Here is a 25,345-nt window from a genome sequence, read left to right on the forward strand (position 1 = left end):
CAAGAGGTAACTGACATTTTAATATGCCTGGGTATTGGCATAAAAACTGTAAAAATCAGCAGTACAACATTGGTTTTCAAAGATTAACATTTACAACTGTAGTAAAATAAAGTTTCACAAAGTTAAATTTCCTTAACACTTCATTTCAATATTAATCTAACTCTTTACAGTCTACCAAAATGGTATTATTTCATCATTTCTTTAAAGCACTGGAGCTCTTCTTAAGTGAAATGTTAATATGGGGCCCCGATAGGTAAAACAGAAAGTGAAGCTGTCCTAGTCTGGGGGGGGGCGTTCCTAGAGGGGATCTCACACATCCCTAGGTATCACCTCTTAAGACTCGTAGTCTGAGAACTATGCATAGTCTAAGAACCATGGAATTAAAATATTCACAATAAACACTAATAAGATTTCACTGACAAAGAAAAATTAGGAAGTTTGTTCAGTAACCGATACGTTTTATGCCTTTGCTTTTCCACATGCTTTTCTTTGGTTTCATCTCCTTAGAAAGTCTTTTGACCATTAATTGTTTGAATGGCAGCTATATTCAGCAGAAATTTCATCTCTACACCTAGGAAATTATCTCCAAGTCAGATGCTGCTGAATAGGATCCAAAAACAATAATTTATTATTATTATTATTATTATTTTATTTCAAAAGAATATTTCATTCCAATGTTCACATAACAAATAATAAACAAATAATAGTGTTGACATAAGCAAATACGATTTTTCCTTTGAAAGAGGCCTTAAAAGCCACAGGAATGAATTAATGTAAGTTCTTAGAATGTATAATAGAGTCATGGATAATGTGCACAAAAGCAATGATTTTTTAAAAAACTTTTTAAAGGCAGTCAGTCCATTGATCATATTAGTTAAAATAAAACATTTCTCATGAAAAAAGCCCCCAAACCAAGATAATTCTTGGGACAATGAAACATCCCAATAAATCAAAGGGAGATTTTTAAGTAGCTATAACATCACAGGGTCTTAGAATGGATGTTTAAACAGGACAGAAACGGCAACAATATTCACACAAGCCTTCTACTTGAGGTATACAGAAATGGCTGGGCTATGGGGATGTGCAGATCTGTGGTTGGTGATGCCAATTAAAGAGGAGAAAGCGTGCTGGACCCCGGTGGGCACAGGACCACAGGGAATCATCTACTTAAGACTATGTGTGTATAAGAGTTACTTATAGCACAAAAGAAGAAAGTCCTGAGGCACGTGACCTTGGGTTAGCTGCTGGACTTGCTCATTAAGGACCCTTCCTTGTTCTAGGTAGTTTATTCATTCCACACAGATGTCTATATAGTTCACAAACACTAATGCAGTGCTGATAATATGCCAGGCTCTCTTCTAAGTGCTCTGCGAATACTAGCTCATTTCATCCTCAGAACGACCCTATGAGGTAGGTACTATGATTAGCCCCATTTTACAGATGAGGAAATAGGCACAGACAGATTAAGCAACTTGCCCAAGATCATAAGGCTTGAAAATGTTGATTTCTGATTCCAACCCCTTTGCAGGGAAGAAATGACATCTTTGGCTAAAAAGAGAAATTGCTCCTAGAAAAGTCCCAGGAACCAGCCTAAGTGAGAAAGGAAAAGGCAGCACCAGAACTGATACTTCACTGGTTCATCCCGCCACACGGATACAATCTCCAAATCAATTTTAACTTTAACGACATAAATATAAATTGTGCACAGATGCATACAAAATTCCTTCCACTCCTAGTAAAGGCCCTTAGTCAACTTCAATTTGTTTTGAAATGTCTGAAATCACATGCTGTTTTAACGTGGCATACCAGCTAAACCAACTAGAAGCTGATTCAGGAGGCCTCTGCTTCTCTAGCACAGAGACCAGCATAAAAAAGACAGGAAATAAATATGAAGTTTGATATAAAAAATAGTGGTCTCAAATAAGTTTTAAGGATAACCTTGGACATCCCAATTCATTACTTTGTCATATTCTTGAATCCTTTGTTTTATGTGAGAAAGTTTATTTTTCAGATAATCACAGCGTTCTTTTTTTTCCAGAAACGTAGGATCCTGGAAAAGAAACCAAGCTATTATTTCAGCCTCTGGTTTCCTCAGCGAAAAACAGAAACATACATCATCACTCAGAAAATGACCCTTCATAGCAGATTTTCCTGTAGCAGATTTCAACATCTGCCTAACAAGAACAACAGGTAAGTGCTCTACACTTTTTTTAGTGGACTTCATTTTTTTTTTAACCGTTTTTAATTCATAGCACAGTTGAGTTGGAAGTAGAGAGCTGAGTTTAAAATACAGTAAAAAGTAAATAGTGAGTATTGAAAGGATTAATAAAAGCTCTCTCCAGCCTCTCCAGATTTGTGCAATGAAGTTACGGATGGAGTTATGAACATGTAAAACAACTTAATGGTTCTGAATGAAGTGTGGGTGAGCAGCTCTATGTGGGCGCTCATTTCCCTGGGCTCCTGCATCAGGACACAGCACCATGTATTCAGGACAGAGAGAAAAGGCACTCAGCAGCCACCCACGTCCCCTAACAAGTAGCATCTTAAGAAATACAAAAACAAAACAAAACAAAACAAAAACCCCACGACTTTAGCTAAAAGAACCTAAAGTCTATCAGTTGTCACCATTGTACCTGGGCAAGAATATATTCTGAAGAAGAAAATGCTTTTACTCACATTCTTTTTTTTCTTAAACTCTTCATGGATTCTTGAAATTCTCTCACGCTCCTAAAAATAATACATTGAATAAGTGAATGAAAATACATGCAGTTACTCAAATCATATCTCAGGAATGTCTCAGGGTACATTGGGCATGAGAATAGAAAACAATGGTTACCTAAGACTATCATGAAAATGTTCACACACACACACAAATTCAATTCACTGGATAAATATTTGAGGGCTTACTATCAGCCAGGCCTTGGGACCCGGTGGTGAACAAGAAAGGAAGGGCCCTGCCTGCATGAAACCAGGACCGAGACCCAGTGCCACTGCTTGCTGGTGGTATGATCCTGAGCAAGCTCTTTATCTTAAGACTCGGTTTCCCTATCAGTAAATTGGAAATAATAACTAAAACTACCTCCTAACACTGTGAGAAGGCTCACTTACTTGAAACAATTCTTCTAAAGTGCCTGGTACATAATAACCACGTTAGCCATTATCAAGTAGAATTTTCATCCCCTCTGGGAAGTTCTTTGTCAAGTTACTAGGTACTGGGATCAAAAGGTTGAGACTATTTAACTTTTGAAAATAGCTAATACAAGGTTCCTTCTAAATTTATACTGAGTTTCATAATAAATATGAAATTTGTTAAGGGGCTAGAGCAATGCCCTCATTTATCCAAGTAAATTTATGTTTTAGAGATCACTAAACACTGTAAAGCTAATAAATAAATAAATAACAAAATGTAATGATTTATAGTTCTAAAAGCTTCCCCTGAGAACATTTTCTATCACAAACTACATCCTTTTCCTAATATATTTTAACTCTTCAATGTCTTACATACTAAGACGATAAGTATTGTTTGTGATGTGATTGCTTGCCAGCAGCAAGATGAACCTGGTAATTTAGCCGTCATCTATATTAACAGGTCCTGTAAACTGGGACTGGGAGTAAAACTGGTTGTCTAGGGACAGGGATGCTGTGCTGGAGATGGAGGCAGAGATGAGAGCTGTAGGATCTGTCCTAGGGTCAGTCAGAGAAGCTGAATTAAGAGGATGAGGACCAGAGGGATTATCTTGAGCAGCCAGACTCCTATTTTATGGGCTTAGAAAAGTCATGTGATAGTTTAATTTTTCAAGGGTGCACCAGCAGGTCTGTGTGAGACCTGTGCCTCCCAGCAGGCCCCCTGGGCTCAGAAACATCTCCCTGGGGACACGCTGGGAAATGAATGACCCTTGCTAGCAGACTCCCGCTCATGGTAAAGCTCAGCCTGTGGCCGTGCGAAGTTAACTTTAGTGACACAATTAATATCTCTACTTTAGATAAGGACTGCAGGAGACACTGAGACGAAAGGTGTCATTTGGCTACTTACTTGCCATGCCATGCTAAAACCCAGAGGAAATGACTACTGTTGAGACTGTGTGGAAAAACCATGAGAGGACTCAAGTCTCTCGGCACCTGCTGTAATCAGGACCCTCCCATGCCAACTGCAGACCGACATGCCTGAGCCCTTGCCCACTCCCACTCGTACAAAGCCTACAAACCCGAGACCACTAGGCCTAGGCTCAAGGACTACACGTCACAGTCAGGTTTCTTGGCATCATGCCCATCAACCAGCTCGCTCTTCCCAACCTATCCAGATGCCAGAAGCCTGCTCCTTCCTTCCTGCACTCCTTTGAGGGCATCTAAATGTGGTCACCCCTCCTGGACCTGCGGGCCTTGCTTGTTTTCCAAATGGTACTAAATGACCCTGGACCTGCATGCAGTATTTGCTGGATTTCGCCTGCTTCCTGGTACTGGTGTTTCTTAGCCAACACCTTTCCATCACTCCAGGATTGGGAAAATGTCACTACTCTACACATTTGGCTTACAGAACCTGTAATTATAACTCATTTAAATGTACACTTAAAAGTCTGGGCAAAACAAAGATGCCCAACTAACACAGGTCTCAGGAGAAGAATATATATATAAAATATGTACATATATTATATATATATATAGCATGTACATTATATATACATACATTAATTTGATATTTATTTAAAAATGCTGTATGAGTTTTAACAATTTCAAGTACACAACAGTAGATTAGATTACTATATTCTCTTTCAGAAGAATAGGATATTGCACACAAATGTTCATAGCAGCATTATTCATAACAGCCCCGAAGTGGAAACAAACCAAATGTCCATTATCTGATAAACAGATAAAGAAAGTGTGGTATATTCATACAGTGGAATATTATTATTCCACCACAAAAAAGAATGAAGTATTGATTCCCGACACAATATAGACTAACCCTGAAAACGTTCTGCTGAGCCAAAGAAGCCACACACAAAAGCCCACATATTATATCATCGCATTTATATGAAGTGTTCAAAATAAGCAAATCCACACTGACACAAAGTACATTTGTAGCTGTTAGTGGCTGGAGAGAGCGGGAATGGGGAGTAAGTGCTAACGGGTATGGGGATTTTTTGAGGGGTGGATGGTGATGAAAATGTTCTAGAATTAGACAGTGGAAACGGTTATACAACTCTGTGAATATACTAAAACCCAATGAATTGTACACTTAAAAATAGTGAATTTTACGTATGTGAATTATATCTCAATGAAAAAATGTATGTCAGGTAAAAATTGCCCTTGATTATGAGGGCACCCTGATTTCCCAGATATTAAAATGTGGGGGGAAAAAAAGACAGAACGCTACAGAAAACGCTTAGGCCCCCTAGGACTGCCATCTCCACCCTGGTTTTCCTCTCTGCCACAAACCTGGTCATTGGTCTGAAGCATGTGCCCCGCAGCTCACATCTGCAGCTTCAGATCCACTCTCCATCCTTATCCACCATGCTCTCTGCGCCTGGGGTCCTAAGTGCTTGGCTGTGACTGCAGAACGCATGGCCACTGGTGGCTGCTCTACACCCCGTCCACCCCGTTGTGAATAAACCATTCTCAAATTATTTTAGTTCAAGTGTGCTGTCTCCTTTGGGACCCTGACCAACTTAGTATGTATCTTAGGCAAATCTATACTTTCTTTCAATAATAAAATAAAATACTACTTAATAATTGAAGGCAAAAGACAATAAATTATATAATTTGAATTGTCACCCTAAAGATCTCAAATGGCTTTCCTAGACAGCAGATGCAGATGGTTGTGCCTTCTCTACATTTCAGACCAGGTCAGAGTTATCCCTCCTCTGTCAGTGCTCCTCCCCCGCAGCTGCAGACACTGACCTGCTGGTTTTCTGAACGATGTGGCAATCTGCTCATCACTGCATCCAGCTCATCCAACTTCTTCAGGACAGCCTGAACTTCGGCAGAGAGTTCTTTGTACTCTGAAAACTGGTCTTGGAACACAGCTTTATAGCGTTCTCGTTCATCATTTGTCTGAATCATAGGGTATTTCCTGAGAGAAAAAAATAAAGATGAGGTTTGACTCAGATGGTGGAGTAGGAAGACCTTGAACTCACCTCCTCCCACAGGCACACCAAAGCTACAACTATTTACAGAGCAGCTGCTGATGAGAACGACCATAAGACTAGCAGAAGAGATCTTCCACAACTAAAGATATAAAGAAGGAACCACAACAAGATGGAGGGCAGAAACACGGTATAGTTAAGATTCATACGCTAGGGTGGGTGACCCCAAAACAGGAGGATAATTACCATTACAGAGGGTCTCCTCAAGGAGTGAGGTATCTGAGTGCCACATTGGGCTCCCCAGCACCAGGAAGACAAGCTCCCAGAATGTCTGGCTTTGAAGACCAGTGGGGCTTACTTTTGGGAGAGCCAGAGAGCTGTGGGAAATAGAAACTCCACCTTTAAAGGGCACACACAAAATCTCACACACTCCAGGACGTGGGGCAGAAGCAGTAATTTGAAAGGAGCCTGGGTCAGACCCCTCTGCTGATCCTGGAGATCCTCCCCAAGAGGGAGAAGGCTAGGATCTCACCCTGGGGACACTGGCCCTGGCAAGTGCCATTTTGGGGAGCTCGTTCTACCACGAGACACTGGTGCTGGCAAGCCAGAGGGAGGATTCTATTTTGGAACCAGGCCCTGCCCATCACCCTGCCAGCACCAGTCCTGGGATATCTCAGGCCAAGCAGCGAGCCAGGTGGGGACACAGCTCCACCCACCAGCAGGCCAGATGCCTTAAGACCCCCTGACCCCCAGCAGCCGGCCCTGTCCACCAGAGGACCAATACCAGCTCTGGGATTCCTGGGCCCTGAAGCCAGAGACCCCAGGACCTGACTCCATGTACTAGTGGGCAGGGTACGAGCTCCAGGATGCCCTGGGCCCCAGCCCTGCCCACCAGCAGGCTGAAGTCCTGAGAGCCTGGGCCCTGGCACCACCCACCAGAAGGCCAATATCAGCTCCAAGACACTTTGGGTCCCTCAGCCAGCTGCCCTGGGATCTGACCCCACTCACCACAGGACTGACACCAGCTTTGGGACATCTCAGATCCCACAGCCAGCCATATCACAAATTGGTCTCACTCAGCAGGCTGACACTAGATGTGGGATCCCTAGGCCTGCAACTACCAACCCTGGAAACCAGCTCTGCCCATTAGGGGGCCAGCACTAGCTCCAGGAATCCCCTGGGTTCTATGGCCAGCAACCCTGTGACCCGGCTCCACCCAACAGCGGCTGGCAGCCTTCATACAAGGCAGGGCCTAGCAACCAACAGGACTTGGGGCCAGTCACGCCTCCCAGGCCACCCACAGTAGTCAGCCTGCCACAAAAGAAAGACCCACACAGCCCTCACAGGGGGCACCCCTAGAGCACATAGCTCTGGTGACAAGAGGGGAGTGTGCTGCTGGGACCCACAGGATGTCTCCTACAAAAGGCCACTTCTCTAAGGTGGAGAAACAAAATCAACCTACCAAATACATAGAAATAAAAACAGCAAATTAGGCAAAATGAGGTTATAGGCAAATACGTTTCAAACGAAGGAACAAGAGAAAATCCCAGAAGAATCAAGTGAAGTGGAGGCAGGCAATCTATCCGATAATGATCATAAAGATGTACAAAGAACCCGGGGTGAGGGAGTGTGAGGAGGGTATGGCTCAGTGGTAGAGCACATGCTTAGCATGCACGAGGTCTTGGGTTCAATCTCCAGTATCTCCATTAAAACAAACAAACCTAATTACTTCTACCCATCTCCACAAAAAGATGTTCAAAGAACCCTAGATGAGAATGAACTGAGTGAGAAGTTAGAAGTTTTAAACAAAGAGTGAGAAAATAAAAAGAAGAACAAACACAGTTTAAGAATATAATAACGGAAAGGAAAAATATACTAGAAGGAATCAACAGTCGAGTAGATGATACAGAACCAAGAGACAGAGCAGTGGAAGTCACTCAAGCTGAAAAGAAAAAAGAATTAAAAATAAAAATGAGGACAGTTTAAGAGTCCTCTGGGACAATATCAAGCACACTAATGTTCACATTATAGGGATCCCAGAAGGAGAAGAAGGAGAGGAAGGGGGAAGAGAACATATTTGAAGACATAATAGCTGAAAACCTCCCTAACCTGGGCAGCAAAGGAAAACAAGTTATGTACAAAGGAACTCCCATGAGGCTATCTTATGACTTTTCAGCAGAAACTCGGCAGGCCAGAAGGGAATGATATAATATATTTAAAGTGATGAAAAGGAAATATCTACAGCCAAGAATACTTTACCTTACAAGGCTTTCATTCAGATTTGATGGAGAGATCAAAAGTTTAACAGAGAAGAAAAAGCTAAAAGAGTTAGTACCACCAAACCAGCTTTGTAAGAAATGTTAAAGGAACTCCTCTAAGTAGAAAAGGCCACAATTAGAAATATGAAAATTATATTAAAAAAATCTTATTGGTAAAGGAAAATATACAGTAAAGGTAGTCAGCCAGCCCTGTATAAAGCTAGTAGGAAAGTTAAAGGACAAAAGTCATAAAATCATCTATATCAACAGTAAGTAGTGAAGGGATACACAAAACAAAAAGATGTAAAATTTGATGTCAGAAACAGTAAACGTTGGGGATGGACAGCAAAAATGTAAAGCTGTTAAAACATATTCAAATTTAAGAGATCAGCAACTTGAAATAATCACATATATACATAGTTTGCTCATGTATAAGAACCTCATGGTAACCACAAACCAAAAATCTGTAACAGATACACATACAAAAAAGAGAAAGAAACCCAGACATAACACTAATGATAGTCATCAAATCACAAGGGAAGAGAGCGAAAGAAGAATGAAACAAAAAACAACCCAAGGGTAATTAACAAAATGGCAATAAGTACATACCTATCAATAATTAGTTTAAATGTAAATGGAATAAATGTTTGAGATACAGTGACTGAATGGAATACTATTCAGCCATAAAAAGAACAACACCTTGCCATCTGCAGCAACATGGATGAACCTAGAAGGTATTATGCTTAGTGAAATAAGTCAAACAGAGAAAGACAAATACTGTATGGTTTCACTTATATGTGGAGTCTAAAATACAAAACAATTGAACAAACGTTAACAGAACAGAAACAGACTCATAGGTACAGAGAACAAATAGGTGGTTGCCAGAGGGGAAGTAAAGAAATAGGTAAGGGAGATTAAGAGGTACAAACTTACAGTTGCAAAATAAATGAATTCACAGGTACAAAATGTACAGAGTGGGAAATACAGTGTGTAATATCTTGGTATGGTGACATATCATAACTAGACTTTCATGGTGATGATTTTGAAATGTATAGAAATATCAAATCACTGTGTTGTGTACCAGGAACTAACACAGTGTAGTAGGTCAACTATACTTTAAAAACAAACAAACAAACCCACAGAAAAAGAGATCAGATCTAGAGGGTTGGGGGAGAGGGAGTTGGATGAAGGTGGTCAAAAGGTATAAACTTCCAGTTAAAAGATAAATAAGTACTAGGGATGTAATGTACAACATGATGAATATAATTAACAATGCTAATGTTACATATGAAAGTTGCTAAGAGAGTAAATCCGAAGAGTTCTCATCACAAGGAAAAAAATCTTTTTCTGTTTCTTCAATTTTGTATCTGTATGAGATGATGGATGTTCACTAAACCTACTGTGATAATCATTTCGTGATGCATGGAAGTCAAATCATTACGCTTGTACACCTTAAACTTATACAGTGCTGTAGGCCAATTATATCTCAATAAAACTGGAAGGGAAAAAAATAAATCGAAGTTATAACTTTTTCACGAAAACAAGAGGAATGGAAACTCGGCTTATTAGCATTTTCCTTAGTGACCGTATTGTAACTTCAACATACTACCTCTCAGGAAACAAACCATTGTTAAAATATAAATGACTTTAAGCAGAGTATTAACTTGGAGACAAACAGAAAAATGAAAAGCCCGAATGGGACCTATTTTTCCCTTGAAGAAGGATTCAGACACTCACGCCACGTAGTCCGGCATCACGATGGGTTTAGGGATGTGGCCTGGGGGAATGTGTCCACTCAGTAGCTCAGGTTTCATTTTTGTGGCTCTCAGTTCTTTACAATTAACTTCTTGGTCTCTCTGTCTGTCACCACAGGTGGGCATTTCACACTACAGTTAGGGAAGAAAAGAAGAGTTTATTTATAAACAAAGGCAGAAGGAAAAGAAAACAACAACCTAATCTATTCTTAGGAGACAACTGAGGAGTAGGGGCAGGAGGAAGAAAAATGGAGACAGCAATCAACATTTCCCTTCAGAATTACGTATTTAAAGTTGCAAAGTCCTTCTGAATGCTTTTGTGATAGTTAAGGGAACCACACTGAGATGTGAGAATACATAATGGATGAGACACCCTCCAATCTCAATCATGGGATCATCAAAGGTGGATGACAAAATGGTAAATGTGTCTTTAAGTACTTTAAGATTTATACCTCAACAAACTGTAAAAGAATAGAAAATGTAGCTCAAAATAAGAAACGCAGGGATAAAAATGCAACATGGCTACTTAAATGGAAAGAGAAAAACTGATACCAGGAATTTGGGATGAAGCCACTAAGTAGGTCAGAAAGGGAAATGAGTCATGCTGTTTCATCATCTGAAAGGGAGAGCAAGCAAATCCAAGGCAAGGGTGGTGGGTGTCTTTACTCCCCCAGTGCTCTTAACCTGTGCATCCCTGAAGAGGTCCAGGAGAATGCTGGAGGTGGTGGTTTAAGTCACCTGGCTCCTAAACTGGAAAGCTCCTAGAGGTCTCCGTAGTGGGGGGAAAAATGGTGCATTTAAAGGATGGGAAAAGAACACAAGACAAAAAGGCCCAGAGAGGAAGCACTGGAAGACGAGCCTTAAGAGCTGAAATAACCAACAGAAGGGCCGCACGAGAGGAAGACACAGGGGAGTCCACTCCAGAAGGGGCAGGCTGAGATGGATGCTCGGCTTTGAGGCTGGGAAAAGACTGACTGGGGACTCCTCTGGGCAGCACCTAGAACACCAGCCAAGTTGGTGAGGCTGGTGGATGCTGGGGAGAGGGATTTCCATACTACACACAAAGGAGCAAAGTTCAGAGAGGTTAAGTAAATTCTCCAAGGTCTCACAGCTATGAAGTGGAAAAGCCACGACTAAAACCCAGAACTTTTTGGCTTGATAATTCTTTACAAGAGCAACAGGAGGAAACTGGTTTACTTAAATGTATATCGCTCAACCCTAAAGATCTCTGAAGCCCTGTTAGCATGATGGAAATGAGTTTGTGATGGCAGGGTGGACAGCGCCATACTGCTTGGGCCTGTCAATCACATGACGTGGAGGGAAGCTCCCTCCACTCAGCCTGTGGGCCTTCAATCCCTGCTAGCTGAAGTAAACTTGCTGACTAAACTGAGTGGCTTGGGAGGGCCCCCACTTCACTGAAAACAAAATATCAAAAAGGATTTTATTTTTTATTTTTATTTATTTATTTTATTGAGGTATAGTTGATCTACATTGTTCTGTTAGTTTCTGGTGTAAAGCATAGTGATTCAGATATATATATATATATATATATGTATATGTATATATATACACACACACATATATTATTTTTTTTAAATCAGAGATTATTACAAGATATTGAAAGTAGTTTCCTACTTTTAGAACCTTGCTCTTTACCTTGGCAGGCAGCTTTTAAAATCCTGTTTCCTGATTTCTCTATCTCTGAGGCTGCCTCAGAGGTTTGGTTTAACATTAGCTCATTCTAGAAACCACCAGCTGTTAACTCACCACACAGCACAGCTGCGGGTTAGACAGATGAGACAGGGAGGCTGTGGACCCGCCCTGGGGAGGGTTACCAAGAGGAGAAGCCTGTGCCCACCGAACTAGGTGGAAGGGAAACCAGACCATCTGGGAACAGAAAGGACGGCTCTCCATGGGCCCCCAGTGGCAAGAATGTGAGGGGGGAAGCAGAAAATGCAGAGGAAAGCAGATCAAACAAGAGTATTTCAGGAAACTTTGAGGTTACTATCCTATTCTGCTTTGTTCCCTGCTGCTCATGCCATTTCTTCATCCTAATGAGATGTTATGTTTAATCTTGAAAATGAATGATGGCATTAAAATTAGGGGAATCTTTTTTGGCTTAACTAAGTGGATTTCTATTTCACGGCATCCTTTTTTAGCTTCTGAATATTTAACAAGCTGTTTCTCATGCGGCTGCCTGCAGAGCGGCAGGGAGGACCCTGACCCTGCAGAGCAGCAGCCCTGGACGTCCAGCTGGAGTTCCTGGTCTAAACCAGGACCCTCTCCAGGTAGTCACCATGGGCAGAGAGTCCATATGTGACTTTTCCCCGCTAGGTAAAGTTTTTTTTTCCCTCGAGGCAAAGGTTTTTCAAGGAGAAACTCTTCATTTTCCTTACCCGTCCCTAATTTCAAGATTTACCTTTTCATATTAAAAAGGGAGTTACTCTAAGACGTCAAAATATTTCCACAGACTGTTTCATCTGCTTTACATTTTTTATTGTTGTTTTATTTTCTTTTCATGCTCTTAACATTTTCTTTCACTTTTTTTGGGTGAACCTCACTGATCATCAGTTCAGAAAACTCTATTAAGAGAAAAAAAAATCAAGAACTAGATGAGAGAAAAAATTAAAACCTCCTAGGCTTGCAGTTGGCCCGCCTTGGATCACACCACTCTCAAACAGTATTCCTCATTACAAACACACCCAGAATTCACATGACCTCTCTGCATCTAGAAAAACTACCCTGGTCAGCAAATGTCAGAAAAGCTTTACTGTGAGGCAAGAAAAAGTAATTAAGCCATGGGGTAAGTAATGCTATGGATATAATTACTAAGCTTTTCAAATTAAAAATGAGCTGAATGAATATGCTGTCAAGGTAGAAAAATGGGGAGAGCCAGTCCTGTGTTTCCAGTGTGCATTTGTCCAGTTTCTGACTCTCCCCCTTTGAGCATATGCTGTAACGATGCTCAGGCCCCTGATCCCCAACCCACACCATCACCTTTGATGCCCAGATTAGATGCTGACTTTTCAAACTGAGAAAAGAAATTTGCTCAACACTTAGGGACTTATTAGAATGTGTTTCTGTCTCTGATCTTACTTTGTGTCTGTATATTACTTCTTTTTAAAATGATCTTATTTGCTTTTTAAAAATTATATTCATGAATATACAAAACAAGAAGGGACAGCCTAGCAGAGAGTCCCAAACAGGGGACAGGAAACAAGTTCAAAGAGTGTAAGTAACCTCCCCAGACTCACAAAGCCAGTAGCACTCAAGTTCAGATTTGCCTGATTCCAAAGTTTACTTTCTCTTCACCACACCGCACTGCCTCACCTGTGGCAGCCGGCCAATTCCTCCCTTCTGAGAACTGGGAAGGAAGCAGGAGAAAATCATACCCAACGAGAAGCTGGAAAGTCAGTCTCTCCCGTAAGGTTTCTCATTGATAAGTGCAACACGGATTCCTCAATTCAGTCATGAGATGCCCTCTGCCTCTGAATACACCCACATATGTTGGTCCACAGGGACCCCCTTCCCAGGAAAAGAAGGCGTTGAAAGGATGCTCTTTGCATTCAGCTCCCTTATCTTGAAAGAGTAGAAATTAACTGGACTAATATGATTTCAAAGGAGTCTTTGGAATGGGACTGTAACTCCACTAAGGATATTCCTGATTATTCCAGGACCTCTCAGGAGCCGACACCCTGTAACAGTCCCTGGACATATGGGGCACCAGCCTTTTAGGGCAGCCTGAAAGGCGTACCTGGAACTCTCCAGATCTTCCTAATCCCATTCCACCTGTGGAGGCTGCACCAGCCACATTCTCATCAAACAATGTCGCAGACCACCCTATCATTTGGGGCAACCTTCTTTAATTCAGCCAAGTCTTTCAGGTTGATTTTACTCAGCACTTGATCCCATCGGTAAATCCCACTGCCTCAGGGACTGACCAGGAAGCCCAGAAATTCCATCCTGGCCAAGAATGGTCCCATGGCCGTGTCACTGCCACACTGCAGCTCAGTAAGACAGCCCCGTCCAGCTGGTGCTGCGCAGTCAACATCTGCAGTGTGCACAACACCCTTAACCCCCACAAGGCACAGTCTTCCCCTAAGCCCCAGGGATGTTCTGAAACATAGTTCCTGACGTTAACACCTGACTTCAGATTTTGATATCACGTGCTAACAAGAGTGTCAACTTTCAGGAAGTGGATTTCCTTATATGCGAGTTTGTAGGCCTCTTTTCCATTATGAACAATGAACAATCTTTCTAATCCAGATCCATCCTCTAAACCAAAGTTCCATTAAGTTCAATGTTTTCCAAGAAGTGAGTGCTATTTTAGGACTCCTGCAGGGCTATGATGTAGCAATGGCTGTTATTACTGGCCAGGCCAAAATTTAGGAGTTTCCTAGTCAGTCTCTCTGAGGGAGTGGGATTTACTAGTGGGTCATAGCAGTATGGCAATCTTGAATGAGTATCTGCTATGATCTGTCAAAGCCAATGCTATGACGGCTCCCAGAATGGAAGACCACTTCCTCCATTTGGTCAAACTCACATATCCGTACTGACACTGGAAGGCAGCCACAGGGTGAGTTAGGGAATTTGCACTTATATTTCAAACAAAGGGCCAATGTTATTAATTATTTAAACATTAGCCTTATATTGCTAATCTCAGTATTTGAAATGAATATTGACTTTTTTAAAAAATTAAAAAATTTTGAATAGGTAACATAGAGACATGACATATAATTCAAAAGATCCAAAATGGTTCATAATGAAAAATAAGTCTCCTTCTTCACCTGTCCACCTACTATTAGCCAGTTGCCCTCCTAAAGGCAGCTACTTTTTATCAGTTTCAGGGATATTTGATATGTATATTTTAGATAGCTTAAAAGTGAGCATACATTTTGCTTACTCTGGTAATTAGTACCACTGAGTTAGAACAAGTCTAGCTGAAATGTCTATCCTGATGCAATAAATGTTGAATAAATAAATGAACAGTTAAAGCAAACTAAAATATATGGTAATTAGGAATTTAAAACAAAGTACAGGGGGTGGGGTTATAGCTCAGTAGTAGATTATGTGCTTAGCATGCATGAGGTCCTGGGTTTAATCCTCAGTACCTTTATTTAAAAAAAATTAAAAACTAAATAAAACAAAGTACAATAAAAGCAAACAAACAAAAAGCCACACACACACACAAACCAAACCAGTATCATTCTAATTGTATGAACAATGTTTAAAGTGTACAGGTTTGCAGCACTAGGTCTACACTGCCTTGTGAGAGAGACACACCTCAGGATTCTGCAGGGGAGCTAATATCAGCCTCACTTGTTCCATGCCTGGTCAGTCAGGACTGGTCAGATATCTCTTGATTTCTAAAGACTTGTGGATATCCAAGAAAACCACAGCAAAGCTCAGCTGTAATTCAGATGATTTCATATACGGGTCAGAAATCAATGCAACTGACCCTTCAAAAACCGTGGCTCATTACAGATCCCAAGAGATGCTTTGACCAATTAGCAATGATGACTTTGAGACAGTATCACCCATAAATTGATTTCCCAGGAGGTGTCAGGGAAACATAAATCCCTAAGCAAGTTACTTAGTTTAGCTTTGTAGTTCTTGCTCACTTCTCTCTCTCTCACACTCACACACAGTCACACTCTACTCATCTTTTGTCTATGTTTTTCTTTTTCACTGCATTTGTAAGCCCCTGGAAAATGGAGATGATGCTCCTAGTTGTATTCCTATCACTGGCCCACAGCCTAACTGGCACGTTTGTTCAATGATGAATTAATGATGACACCGACGTATTAATCATGATCCCTTAGACAGACTGTTGTTCATCTACTTCATAAATCCCTTACTTCAACAAAACATTTTCAAATAGTATTTGTATGTTACAACATAGAGAATAAAGTTAAAAAGAACCTCATCAAAAGTATTTTCAAAACAAATGCACTTAAAAAAAAGATCTTATACAAATTAGCAATCCAATAAAAAAACTGGGCGGAATCCCACTCCTGGGCTTGTATCCAGAAGGAAATCTACTTCAGGATGACACCTGCACTCCAATGTTCATAGCAGCACTATTTACAATAGCCAAAACATGGAAACAGCCTAAATGTCCATCAACAGGTGACTGGATAAAGAAGATGTGGTATATTTTTACAATGGAATACTACTCAGCCATAAAAACCGACAACATAATGCCATTTGCAGCAACATGGATGCTCCTGGAGAATGTCATTCTAAGTGAAGTAAGCCAGAAAGAGAAAGAAAAATACCATATGAGATCGCTCATATGTGGAATCTAAAAAACAAAAACAAACAAACAAACAAAAACAAAGCATAAATACAGGACAGAAATAGACTCATGGACAGAGAATACAGACTTGTGGTTACCAGGGGGGTAGAGGGTGGAAAGGGATAGACTGGGATTTCAAAATTGTAAAATAGATAAACAAGATTACACTGTATAGCACAGGGAAATGTTATGATAAATCACAGAGAAAAAAACATGACAGTGAGTGTGTATATGTCCATGAATGACTGAAAAATTGTGCTGAACACTGGAATTTGACACAACATTGTAAAATGATTATAAATCAATAAAAAATGTTAAAAAAAAAACTGGGCAAGATGTGAACAGACAGTAGGGAAAGAAATGCAAACATATGAAACATGCTCAACTTCACTCCTGATAAGAGAAATGCAAATTCTAACTACATTAGTACTATTTTTCACATCTCAGGTAGATGTCAACAAATTTCCTAACACTGTGTTGGTCAGGGTGTGAGGAAGCTGATAGTGCTGCTGGGGGTGGAAATTGGTAGAACTTCTACTGGGCAATCTGCAGTCAAAACAGAAATGTACAGCCCTTTGGACCCAGAAATCCACTTCTTGGAATTTATCTTTCAGGTGTACTTGTACATATATGGAAGCAAATACGTTCAAGTATGTACCAGCTTATTCACTGTAGCGTTGTTTTTAATAGTGAGGGACTGAAAACATCCTTCATGTTAATATACGGTTAAATAAATTATGGTACATTCATAAAGTGCAATACTATGTAGTTGTAAACAGAGAGGGCAGTTTTTCATATTCTAGTAAGGAAGCATCTTAGAAACATACTGTTATGTGAAAAAAATAAGGGACATAACAGTATGTATGGTATGCTACTGTTTGTGTAAATGGGGGAATAAAGCAAATATACACTTCTGAGAGGAAACACAAGATACTGGTAACACTGGTCGCCCTCCGGGAGAGAACTGGGAAGCCAAGGGACAGGAGTGAGAGGAGAGTTTGTAACAGAGACCCATTAGAATTGGGAACCAGGGGAATATATTACCTTTTCAAAGAAACAAACAAACACAAAGGGTGTACTCTTAACCTCTTGTTAGAAATAATGCTCAAATCTTAAAAAAGAACTTTTCAGTGAGGTAAAAATTATGATGAAGATATATAAAATATTACATATATGTAAATAATTACAGTAACAGCATCTCATCTAATCCTCTCAAGTAAACTCATGAGGTAGAATTTATTATTCTTCCAACTTTACAGATGAAGAAACCAAAGTGTAGGAAGGTTAAATATCTGCATACTGTCATGCAGCTAGTAAATCTGGAATAGGGATTTCTTCCTGACACAGCAAAATTCATCATCTGAAAGCAAGGTGACAAGGATAGGAAAGAATGGTGAAGAACTTTAAAGAGACTGAAGAAAATTTGGGAGAATCACCTTCATTAAAAAAAAATTTAATTTACATACATAAGGAGAACCAACTATGTTCCCTTGCATAAGCTTCCATCTAACAAAGATAAAAGAAGCTACAAATAGCCTTGTCTAATTTGGTCCTTTCAGCATTAGGAAAAAGCTGATAGTTCTATCAGGAACTCAATGTAATAGATACACATTTATAGACAGATGAGCTACTCTATATTTTACAGACAAGCAGGAAAATCACTTAACAAATCTAGAGACAAAATATAACATGAACTTTATTCTTACCATTTTCCTTTTCAATGGCAACGATGGCTCACTTATCTGGAACAAAAAGAGTTAAAATGATTTTTTCAAAGGTGTGAAGCTACTTTGTAAATTATTTTCGTCCAACTGCATTTATAGCTCAATCTCAATTTTATAGTTGATTCTCTGCTTCACAGATGCTCCTCCTACTCTTTTGGCCACGTTTTGATGGGATGACTGTGATTCCCTGTGAACCAGGAGCAGAGGGCAGAGCTGGCAATAAGGAGATGGTGGCGACTCTTACGTGAGTTACTCTGAATTTCCTAGAGATCGTATTTATTCTCAGCTCTCACTACCTTGCACAATTAAAGAGTTTGGGATGCTAACATTGTAAAATTAATAGAAAAAAGCCACATGCCATCACATCTTATAGTATCTAGGAAGTTACAGAAACACATGAACAGGCATCAGAAGTGATTCAAGTCTAAACAACCATTATGCAAAGTCTTATAGAAACATATTTTTGTTGAGAAAGGGAAAGGAAATAAAAGTATTACGTTGATAATTATAGTCACATTCATGTAGAATTTGAAATGACATTAAGAGCTCTGAGATTAAATTTACATAAAATTCTGAGGAAGTATGTGTTCCACTATTTGGATTTCACACTGATTGGAATTTAAAGTTTCTTACTTTGTATACACAGATGTAAATTTAAGAAATATGCTTACAGTGATGAGATAAATTTTTAGAAACCACTTGAATTTATGTCAAGTTCTAGTAAGATAAATATATTTTATATCACTAGAGCATGGACCCCATTGAAACATGTTAAGGTTCTCTGTAGAACACATAAGTTACCTGTTATAAAATTAGTCAAGTTTTGCTGTTGTTATGCATAAGATTAAAAACAAAATACACAGGTTAGTGAGTAAATACACAGGTTACTGAGTAAATAAGGACTGGATTTCATCCTTAGCTAAAGTTTTGCCCAATATATACCATGTGCTAATGTATTGTATCTAGGAAGTCTTTGGAAAAGTGTGTATGTGTGGGATGGGTAATTTGTATGGTATAGCTGACTTAAGAAAAAATTTAAGGTAATAAATTTTCTGAGGCATAGGAAATTCTAGTACACACTCCTCCTTTGAAGAAGAAAGCAAAATATTGACTTATTTCAGGGTATAATGAAGCTAGCAGAATTTATCCTAACATTTTTGCTAACATTCAAAAATTTTTTTTAAAATAGAACTTTAAATAACTTTATCCTCCAGGTATTATGATCATCATCATTATTATTATTATTAACTTTCCTCCTCCTCCTTTTTATATTTAATTAGTTAAATCCTAGAAATAAAAATAACTGCAAGGCTCCCATTCTAATTTTGGCATATTCATCTCCCCAAAATAAGGCTGAAAAATCAAAATGCCTGGGCAAGTTTTCATGGAGGATGTTCATTATAACTCAACCTCTGAATACTTAAAAAAAAAATCAAATGTGGTTCATTATACTGTTATTCAACTCACTGGAAGAAAGTGGGACGAACTCATAACAGATTTAAACGATCGCTTTCTTCCTGTAACTGAACAATTCTGTTCTGTATTAAGTCTTGCCATACTAAAGCATCAAGATTGTTCTCAAACTTACTTTAATGATGAGACGTTTATTTTACTGAATATGTCATCATTTTTCTTTGTAGAAATTCAGGAGTTGTATTTTCCCCTGAAGTACAGACAACAACACAACCAACAAACTACACATTACATTACACATCTGGTGTCTACTTGCAACGTTATACACCAGTGACACACCAGAGCAGGTTATCCCAGTCAAAGCATGTCTGATACTAAGCGAGGCCGTTTGAACTTCAGATCATTAAAAAAAAAAAAAACAAAAAACAAACTTTGTTTTGAGAACTCTACCTATTTAAGGAGGGAGTAAACAGCAGAAGAAAAGAACTAAGACTGTGACATCCCTTACCTCCTGTTGTTCCAGGTATTCCCTGTGTCTCCGAGCTGCCTCGTGCCTCCATAGCTTTAGGCAGACCAGAGCTCCGATGAGATAAACAATCATGGTGACAAAGAGAAAGATCACGGCTGCTATCTGCCCCCCTTCTACCCTGCAGAACACTGCATTCACAGGCGTGTTAAACAACGGGTAGTAGCACAGGCCACCTCGGTTGGTATCGTTCACGTAGACTATGGCTGCAGCCATATACAAAATAAACAAGGAGACGTTAAGTCCAAACTCAGTGAGGGGCCACCAGTTTGAGTCCAAAAGAATGGTCCGGTAGTACATGGACATGCCAAGAACCAGAATAATAATGGTGGTGATCCAAGCTAATCCGGCGACCACGAGTACAAAAGGGGTCTTGGGGCCACTGTAGTAGTAGCCCCCATACACACTGCCCAGGCCACCGACGCCGCCCATGCCGTAGGGCTGTGAATAGCCAAACATGTTATACCACTCGCTGTCCTTGTGAATGTAAGCCGTGACACAGGCGAAGACGCCGGCCCCCAGGAGCAGCTCCGCCACGCCCAGGATTCTCAGCAGGCCTGCCCACGACTTCATGTAGGAATACTTGAGCTTGTACACCTCCACCTGCTCACTGTATGTCCGGGCTGTCTGTGTGTGTCGGCCCAGAGATCCGCAGGGATCATGGGGAAACATGGCATCAGCCTCCTTCCGGGAATTACAGGTGCCTTCTGACCCTCTTTGAGGATCTTCGTAGGAGCTGGCGGCTGAACGGTGGTTTGGTCTCACAGGAGAGGCTGGAGGTGAACACTCCACTCCATCCGAGATGTATCTGATGTCTGCCACCGGCTTCTCCCATTCGGGGTCCTTTTTCTTCCCTTTGAAGAAGTTCTTCCAGGACTCGGGGACAAAGCGCCTTACCGGCTTGAGATCCGGAGCTATGGCCGGTTCCTCTGTGTCACTTGAGTAGAAGTCTGGACCGAATGGTGGCTGTAATGGGAGAGGGGGTGGTGGCAATGGATCAGCGCTCACGGCCAGCTCGCTGTCGTGAAGAGTCTGCAAGGTTCTTATGGTGTCATCTTGATAGTCCAAGTCCCCTGGGACCTCATCGTAGCGCCTGTCCCGATTCCTGGATCTTCCTCCGTCATTTGAAGACATTTGTGATGTTCACACCTGGGGCCAAGACTAAAGTTATCACTTATGCTTAGTTATTTATCTTTCAATGATGCTGATTTTATGCACTTAGTAGCAAATGATCATATTCAGAAAACCAATATAATTTCGAATTATTATGACATATAAAAATGGTAACATAAATGTGTAGATTTTAAACATAGGTAACAATGTTAGCAAGGGATATAGTCATCAGTCTATGAGATTTTAAGGGCAATCAAAATCTTAGCTCTGGGTGAAAACATTTGTTAAGTCTAATTTATCTATGAGCCCTTTAAACAACAAAATGTAAAAAACCAAAAATGAGACTAAATGTTAACAATACAGGATGCTAACACATTCCAAGTACAGTTCTTTCCTCAAACATCTAAATCAAAATATTTAAGAGTCTGAGCATACCAAAATTTGATGGGTCAGCAAATACTCTTCACTTTCATTAACTCAAGTCTGCTCCGGGATGGCTCAGGAGAAGCAGTCTGATAAACACAGGGAGTGGAGAGCCCGTTTCCTTCCTAACTCGGGAAATCTCTTTAGAGGAGTTGCTTCTTCCACTTTAAAACGGTAACACTTGATACTAGATTTTAAAAATTGAATTCTCAGAAAAAAAAAAATCACCAAAGGTTAAGATTCCCTGAAAGTACAACACAGAGCCACAGCAATGGCCATGGATGCATCACTCTTTCCAGAGCAATTATGTAAAGGTGACTTGCTGTTGCCACAGAGTGACTCAGAAAGTATCTTAGAGGGTATTCAATCCACCTGAAAAATAAAGCATAGGAAAAAAAAACACTTTTTATTAAACCTGTCGATTTCCTTCATGAAATCAATGACCTGAACACCTATACAAAAAGAGGGAATATATTTGCTAATGAACTGCTAGGTTTAAGGTACAATGAATTTCTCTCTCAGACTCCTTTATTTCTGAAAATTATTTACTAGGGGGGAGGTAAGTAGGTTTATTTATTTATTTTTAGTGGAGGTACTGGGGATCGAACCCCGGATGTCGTGCATGCTAAGCATGCACTCTACCACTGAGCTATATCCTCCCCCTTAAGCTGCTTTTAAGTATTTACTGAAGACTTCCTGGGCACATGGCACTGTACCTGGCACTGTGCATGTCTCAAAATTAAAATTGGTAATCCCAACTATATGGTGTTGAACAATTTAGAAATTCCTAAGGAACTTTTCCTTTGTAAAACGGCTAAGTATTTACTGAGTACAGTAAACAAGTATTTACTGATCACCTGCTCTGCACCAGGCTTGCTGAAGATGTGTCAGTGAAAAAAGCTGACTGAAATCCTTGCCTTCATGGAGCTTAAATTCCAGTGGGGGGTGACAGATGACAGATAAGGCAAGTGAAGTATACTGGATGCCAAGGAACAAAGTTAAGAAGGAGGATAAGAAGTGCAGCGTGGACAGGGTATTATACTTTTAAATAGAGTGACCAGGGAAGTCTTCATAGAGAACATGACATCTGAACACAGAATTGGAGATGAAGGAGGGAGCCGGGCAGGTATCAGGGGAAGTGTTCCAGGCAGATGGAACAGCTAGTGCAAAAGCCTTAAGGCAGGAGTGCCTGGCATATTCCAGGACTATTAAGGCATGGAGGCCAGTGTGGCAGCAGCAGAGTGCGTGAGAGGGCGAGTAGTAGAACTGAGGCCATCTGAATCCTGAGGGCTTGAAAATCATTAAAAGGATTTAGGCTTCCATTGGGAGTGAGGGTTCTGAGTGGAGGGCTGACACCATCTGACCTCTTTTAACAGGATCACTCTGGATGTTGTGTTCAGAGTACATTTCAGGAGAAAAGGGCAAAAATAGGGAGACTGGGTAGGAGGCCACCAAAATACAGCTGACCCTTGACTAGTGTGAGAGTTAGGGGCACCAATGCTCCTCGCAGTCAAAAACCCAAGTATAACTTTACAGTCGGTACTCTTCAGTGGCTCCGAATCCACGGATTCAACTAACTGCGGGCTATGTAATACTGTACTGCATATTTACTGAAAAGAACTGCTGATATGTGGACCCCCATAGTTCAAACTTGTGTTGTTCAAGGGTCAATTGTAATCCAATGGACCATGATGGTAGCAATGGAGACAGTGAGGTCAAAGTATAGAAAATTAAAATTTTTTATTATAGAAAATTTCAAACATAATAAAAGTAGAAAGAATAGTATTTTCGGCCCTTATGTACCCATCAACCACCTTCAATAATTATCAACTTATGACCAGTCTTGTTTCAACTATACCCCTGACCTTATTCCTTCTGTCAATAGATAACTTTAAGGCAAATCCCAGACATCAGATCATTTGATTTGCAACATTTCTCCATCCCTCCAGAGCAGACCTGGGAGAAGCAGCCTGAAGAGACTTTGAGATACCTGTTAGAAGTCCAGGTGGAGATATCAAGTAGGCAGTCTACCCACAGATGAGTATATCCTATCACAGACTAGATACAATCACCTGGGTGGAACTGGAGAGGGGGTCAAAATTCTCGGTTCTTCTAATGGGGCACCCCAATTTTACAGAATTAACTGTGAGTGACAGCAGGGTGCCCAATGCAAACTAAGAGGAAAAAAACGAGTATAAAAATTTTCTATAAATGATAACAATTAGCAATTATTTTCATCTTTTCTCTCTTTACCTGTTGATTAAAAAAATTTAAGTTCTAGGAATGCTTAGCATTATTATAGCTCTTGAAATACACTTCCCTAAAAAAAAAGTAGAGGCAAAAGCACAACAAATAACTTCAGCAAGTTTTACATAGCTTTGAATATCTTTTGTATACATGCATTTAAAGGATACCAGTTGCTTACTATAACACATTGGCAAAAGCGCACTTCACTGTAACGGGCTTAATTCATTCTCAACTGTGAAAAGTGGCTTACTTGAATTAGATCTCCTTATCAATGTTTACATGATGGGGGGTATAAGCTCAGTGGCAGAGTGCATGCATGCACGAGGTCCTGGGTTCAATCCCCAGTACTCCATTAAAAATAAACAAACTTATTTACCTCCCCCCCAAAATGAAAAAATGTTTAAATAAAAAGCCAAAATTACGAATTTGAAGAATAGCAAATTATGTGATTTTAGAAGGGAATGGTCAGTGGTATTTTATCACACTTTAGTATCTGAATACCCCTAGTATCTCTCAGGGTATCATTGAGAGTCCACTTAGAATCAGTACGCTGAGGTCGAGCGAGCCTTTGTTCTGTTCACACCCTCGAGTCCTGACTCCATTCTACTGGCACACAATTCTCGGGAAGCCAGAGAGGTGGGAGAAGAAACGGTTCTCCCCAGCCAAGTGTTACAGGAATCCAACTCGGTCACCTTTACACCCACAGAATCACTGCTGAGCGGGCTTTAAAGTTTTTCAGGGCCCGAGCAAGGGGCAGATTTTAGACGTTTCTGGGGTTCCAGGGGATGGGAAAGCCCCTGAGGTTTTAACTTGACCCTCGAGCGAGGACCCCCCGATACCGAACATCTCTCCCGGGGCCTCTCCCGAGGCCGCCGCTCGGGCTTCACCCTCCGCGCCACCTATCTCGTCCAGTCCTCTGCTCTGCCCACCCAGGTGAGTCTTCCGACTGACTGAAAAACCACTCTTCGTCTTTCAAGATTCCGCCCCAAAGTGGCCGGAACTAAGTCGGGCCCGACGTGCCCAGGTCGGGACAACCCGGACCCCAGCGCCCGGAAGGACCGCGGCTTCGCGGCCGGCACCTGTGAACGCGGGATGAAGCCAGGCGGGCCGAGGGGCCCCCCTGCCCCCTCTCTCCCCGGGCCCGCACCCTTACCGCGCCGGCGTCCGGCCTCGGCCGCAGGTAATGGCGGGGCTGAGCGGCGAGCGCGCGGCGCCGGGAGGCTCCGAGGGCCCGGCCGCGCAGAGAGGGGCCAAGAGAGCCCGAGGGCCCCCTCCCCATCGCGCACCAGCCCGGGGTCCTCCCGCCCCTCCCCGCCCGCGTCCCGGTCACGTGGGCCCCACCCCTCGCGCTCCACTCACCTGCGCGGCCGCCGGGAAGAGCGCGCATGCCGCCCGCGACTCTGAAACCCGGCTCCCGCTCCCGGGGCGGGGCCGGGCCGGGCCGAGCTTCGCCCCGCCTGGCTTTGTCAGGCCCCGACTCCTGCCTGGGGCCCGGGCGGGTGGGTTTCC

The 25,345-nt window shown here is 41.3% G+C and overlaps 1 protein-coding gene across 6 annotated transcripts; it reads right to left on the minus strand.

Annotated features, from left to right (window-relative positions):
• MARVELD2 (MARVEL domain containing 2) lies at nucleotides 1-25,302 on the minus strand. 6 transcript variants are annotated; one of them, XM_006197553.4, is made up of 8 exons: nucleotides 25,196-25,282; nucleotides 21,602-21,961; nucleotides 20,036-21,202; nucleotides 18,097-18,132; nucleotides 10,076-10,224; nucleotides 5,896-6,067; nucleotides 2,677-2,727; nucleotides 1-2,050 (listed from the first exon to the last, which is right to left on the minus strand). In XM_006197553.4, the coding sequence occupies exons 3-8, from the start codon at nucleotides 21,185-21,187 to the stop codon at nucleotides 1,928-1,930; spliced, it is 1,683 nt and encodes a 560-aa protein (XP_006197615.1). In that variant the 5' UTR covers nucleotides 21,188-21,202; nucleotides 21,602-21,961; nucleotides 25,196-25,282; the 3' UTR covers nucleotides 1-1,927. The 6 variants fall into 6 exon arrangements, with proteins under 6 accessions (XP_006197615.1, XP_072814654.1, XP_072814655.1 ...); XM_072958553.1 differs by lacking the exon at nucleotides 25,196-25,282 and adding an exon at nucleotides 24,990-25,158; XM_072958554.1 differs by lacking the exon at nucleotides 25,196-25,282 and adding an exon at nucleotides 24,990-25,138 and having other exon boundaries at nucleotides 20,036-21,214.
• Nucleotides 25,303-25,345: the final 43 nt, after the last annotated feature.

Source organism: Vicugna pacos, chromosome 3 (genome assembly GCF_048564905.1).
Source record: "Vicugna pacos chromosome 3, VicPac4, whole genome shotgun sequence".
In the NCBI taxonomy this organism is placed as follows: Eukaryota; Metazoa; Chordata; class Mammalia; order Artiodactyla; family Camelidae; genus Vicugna; species Vicugna pacos.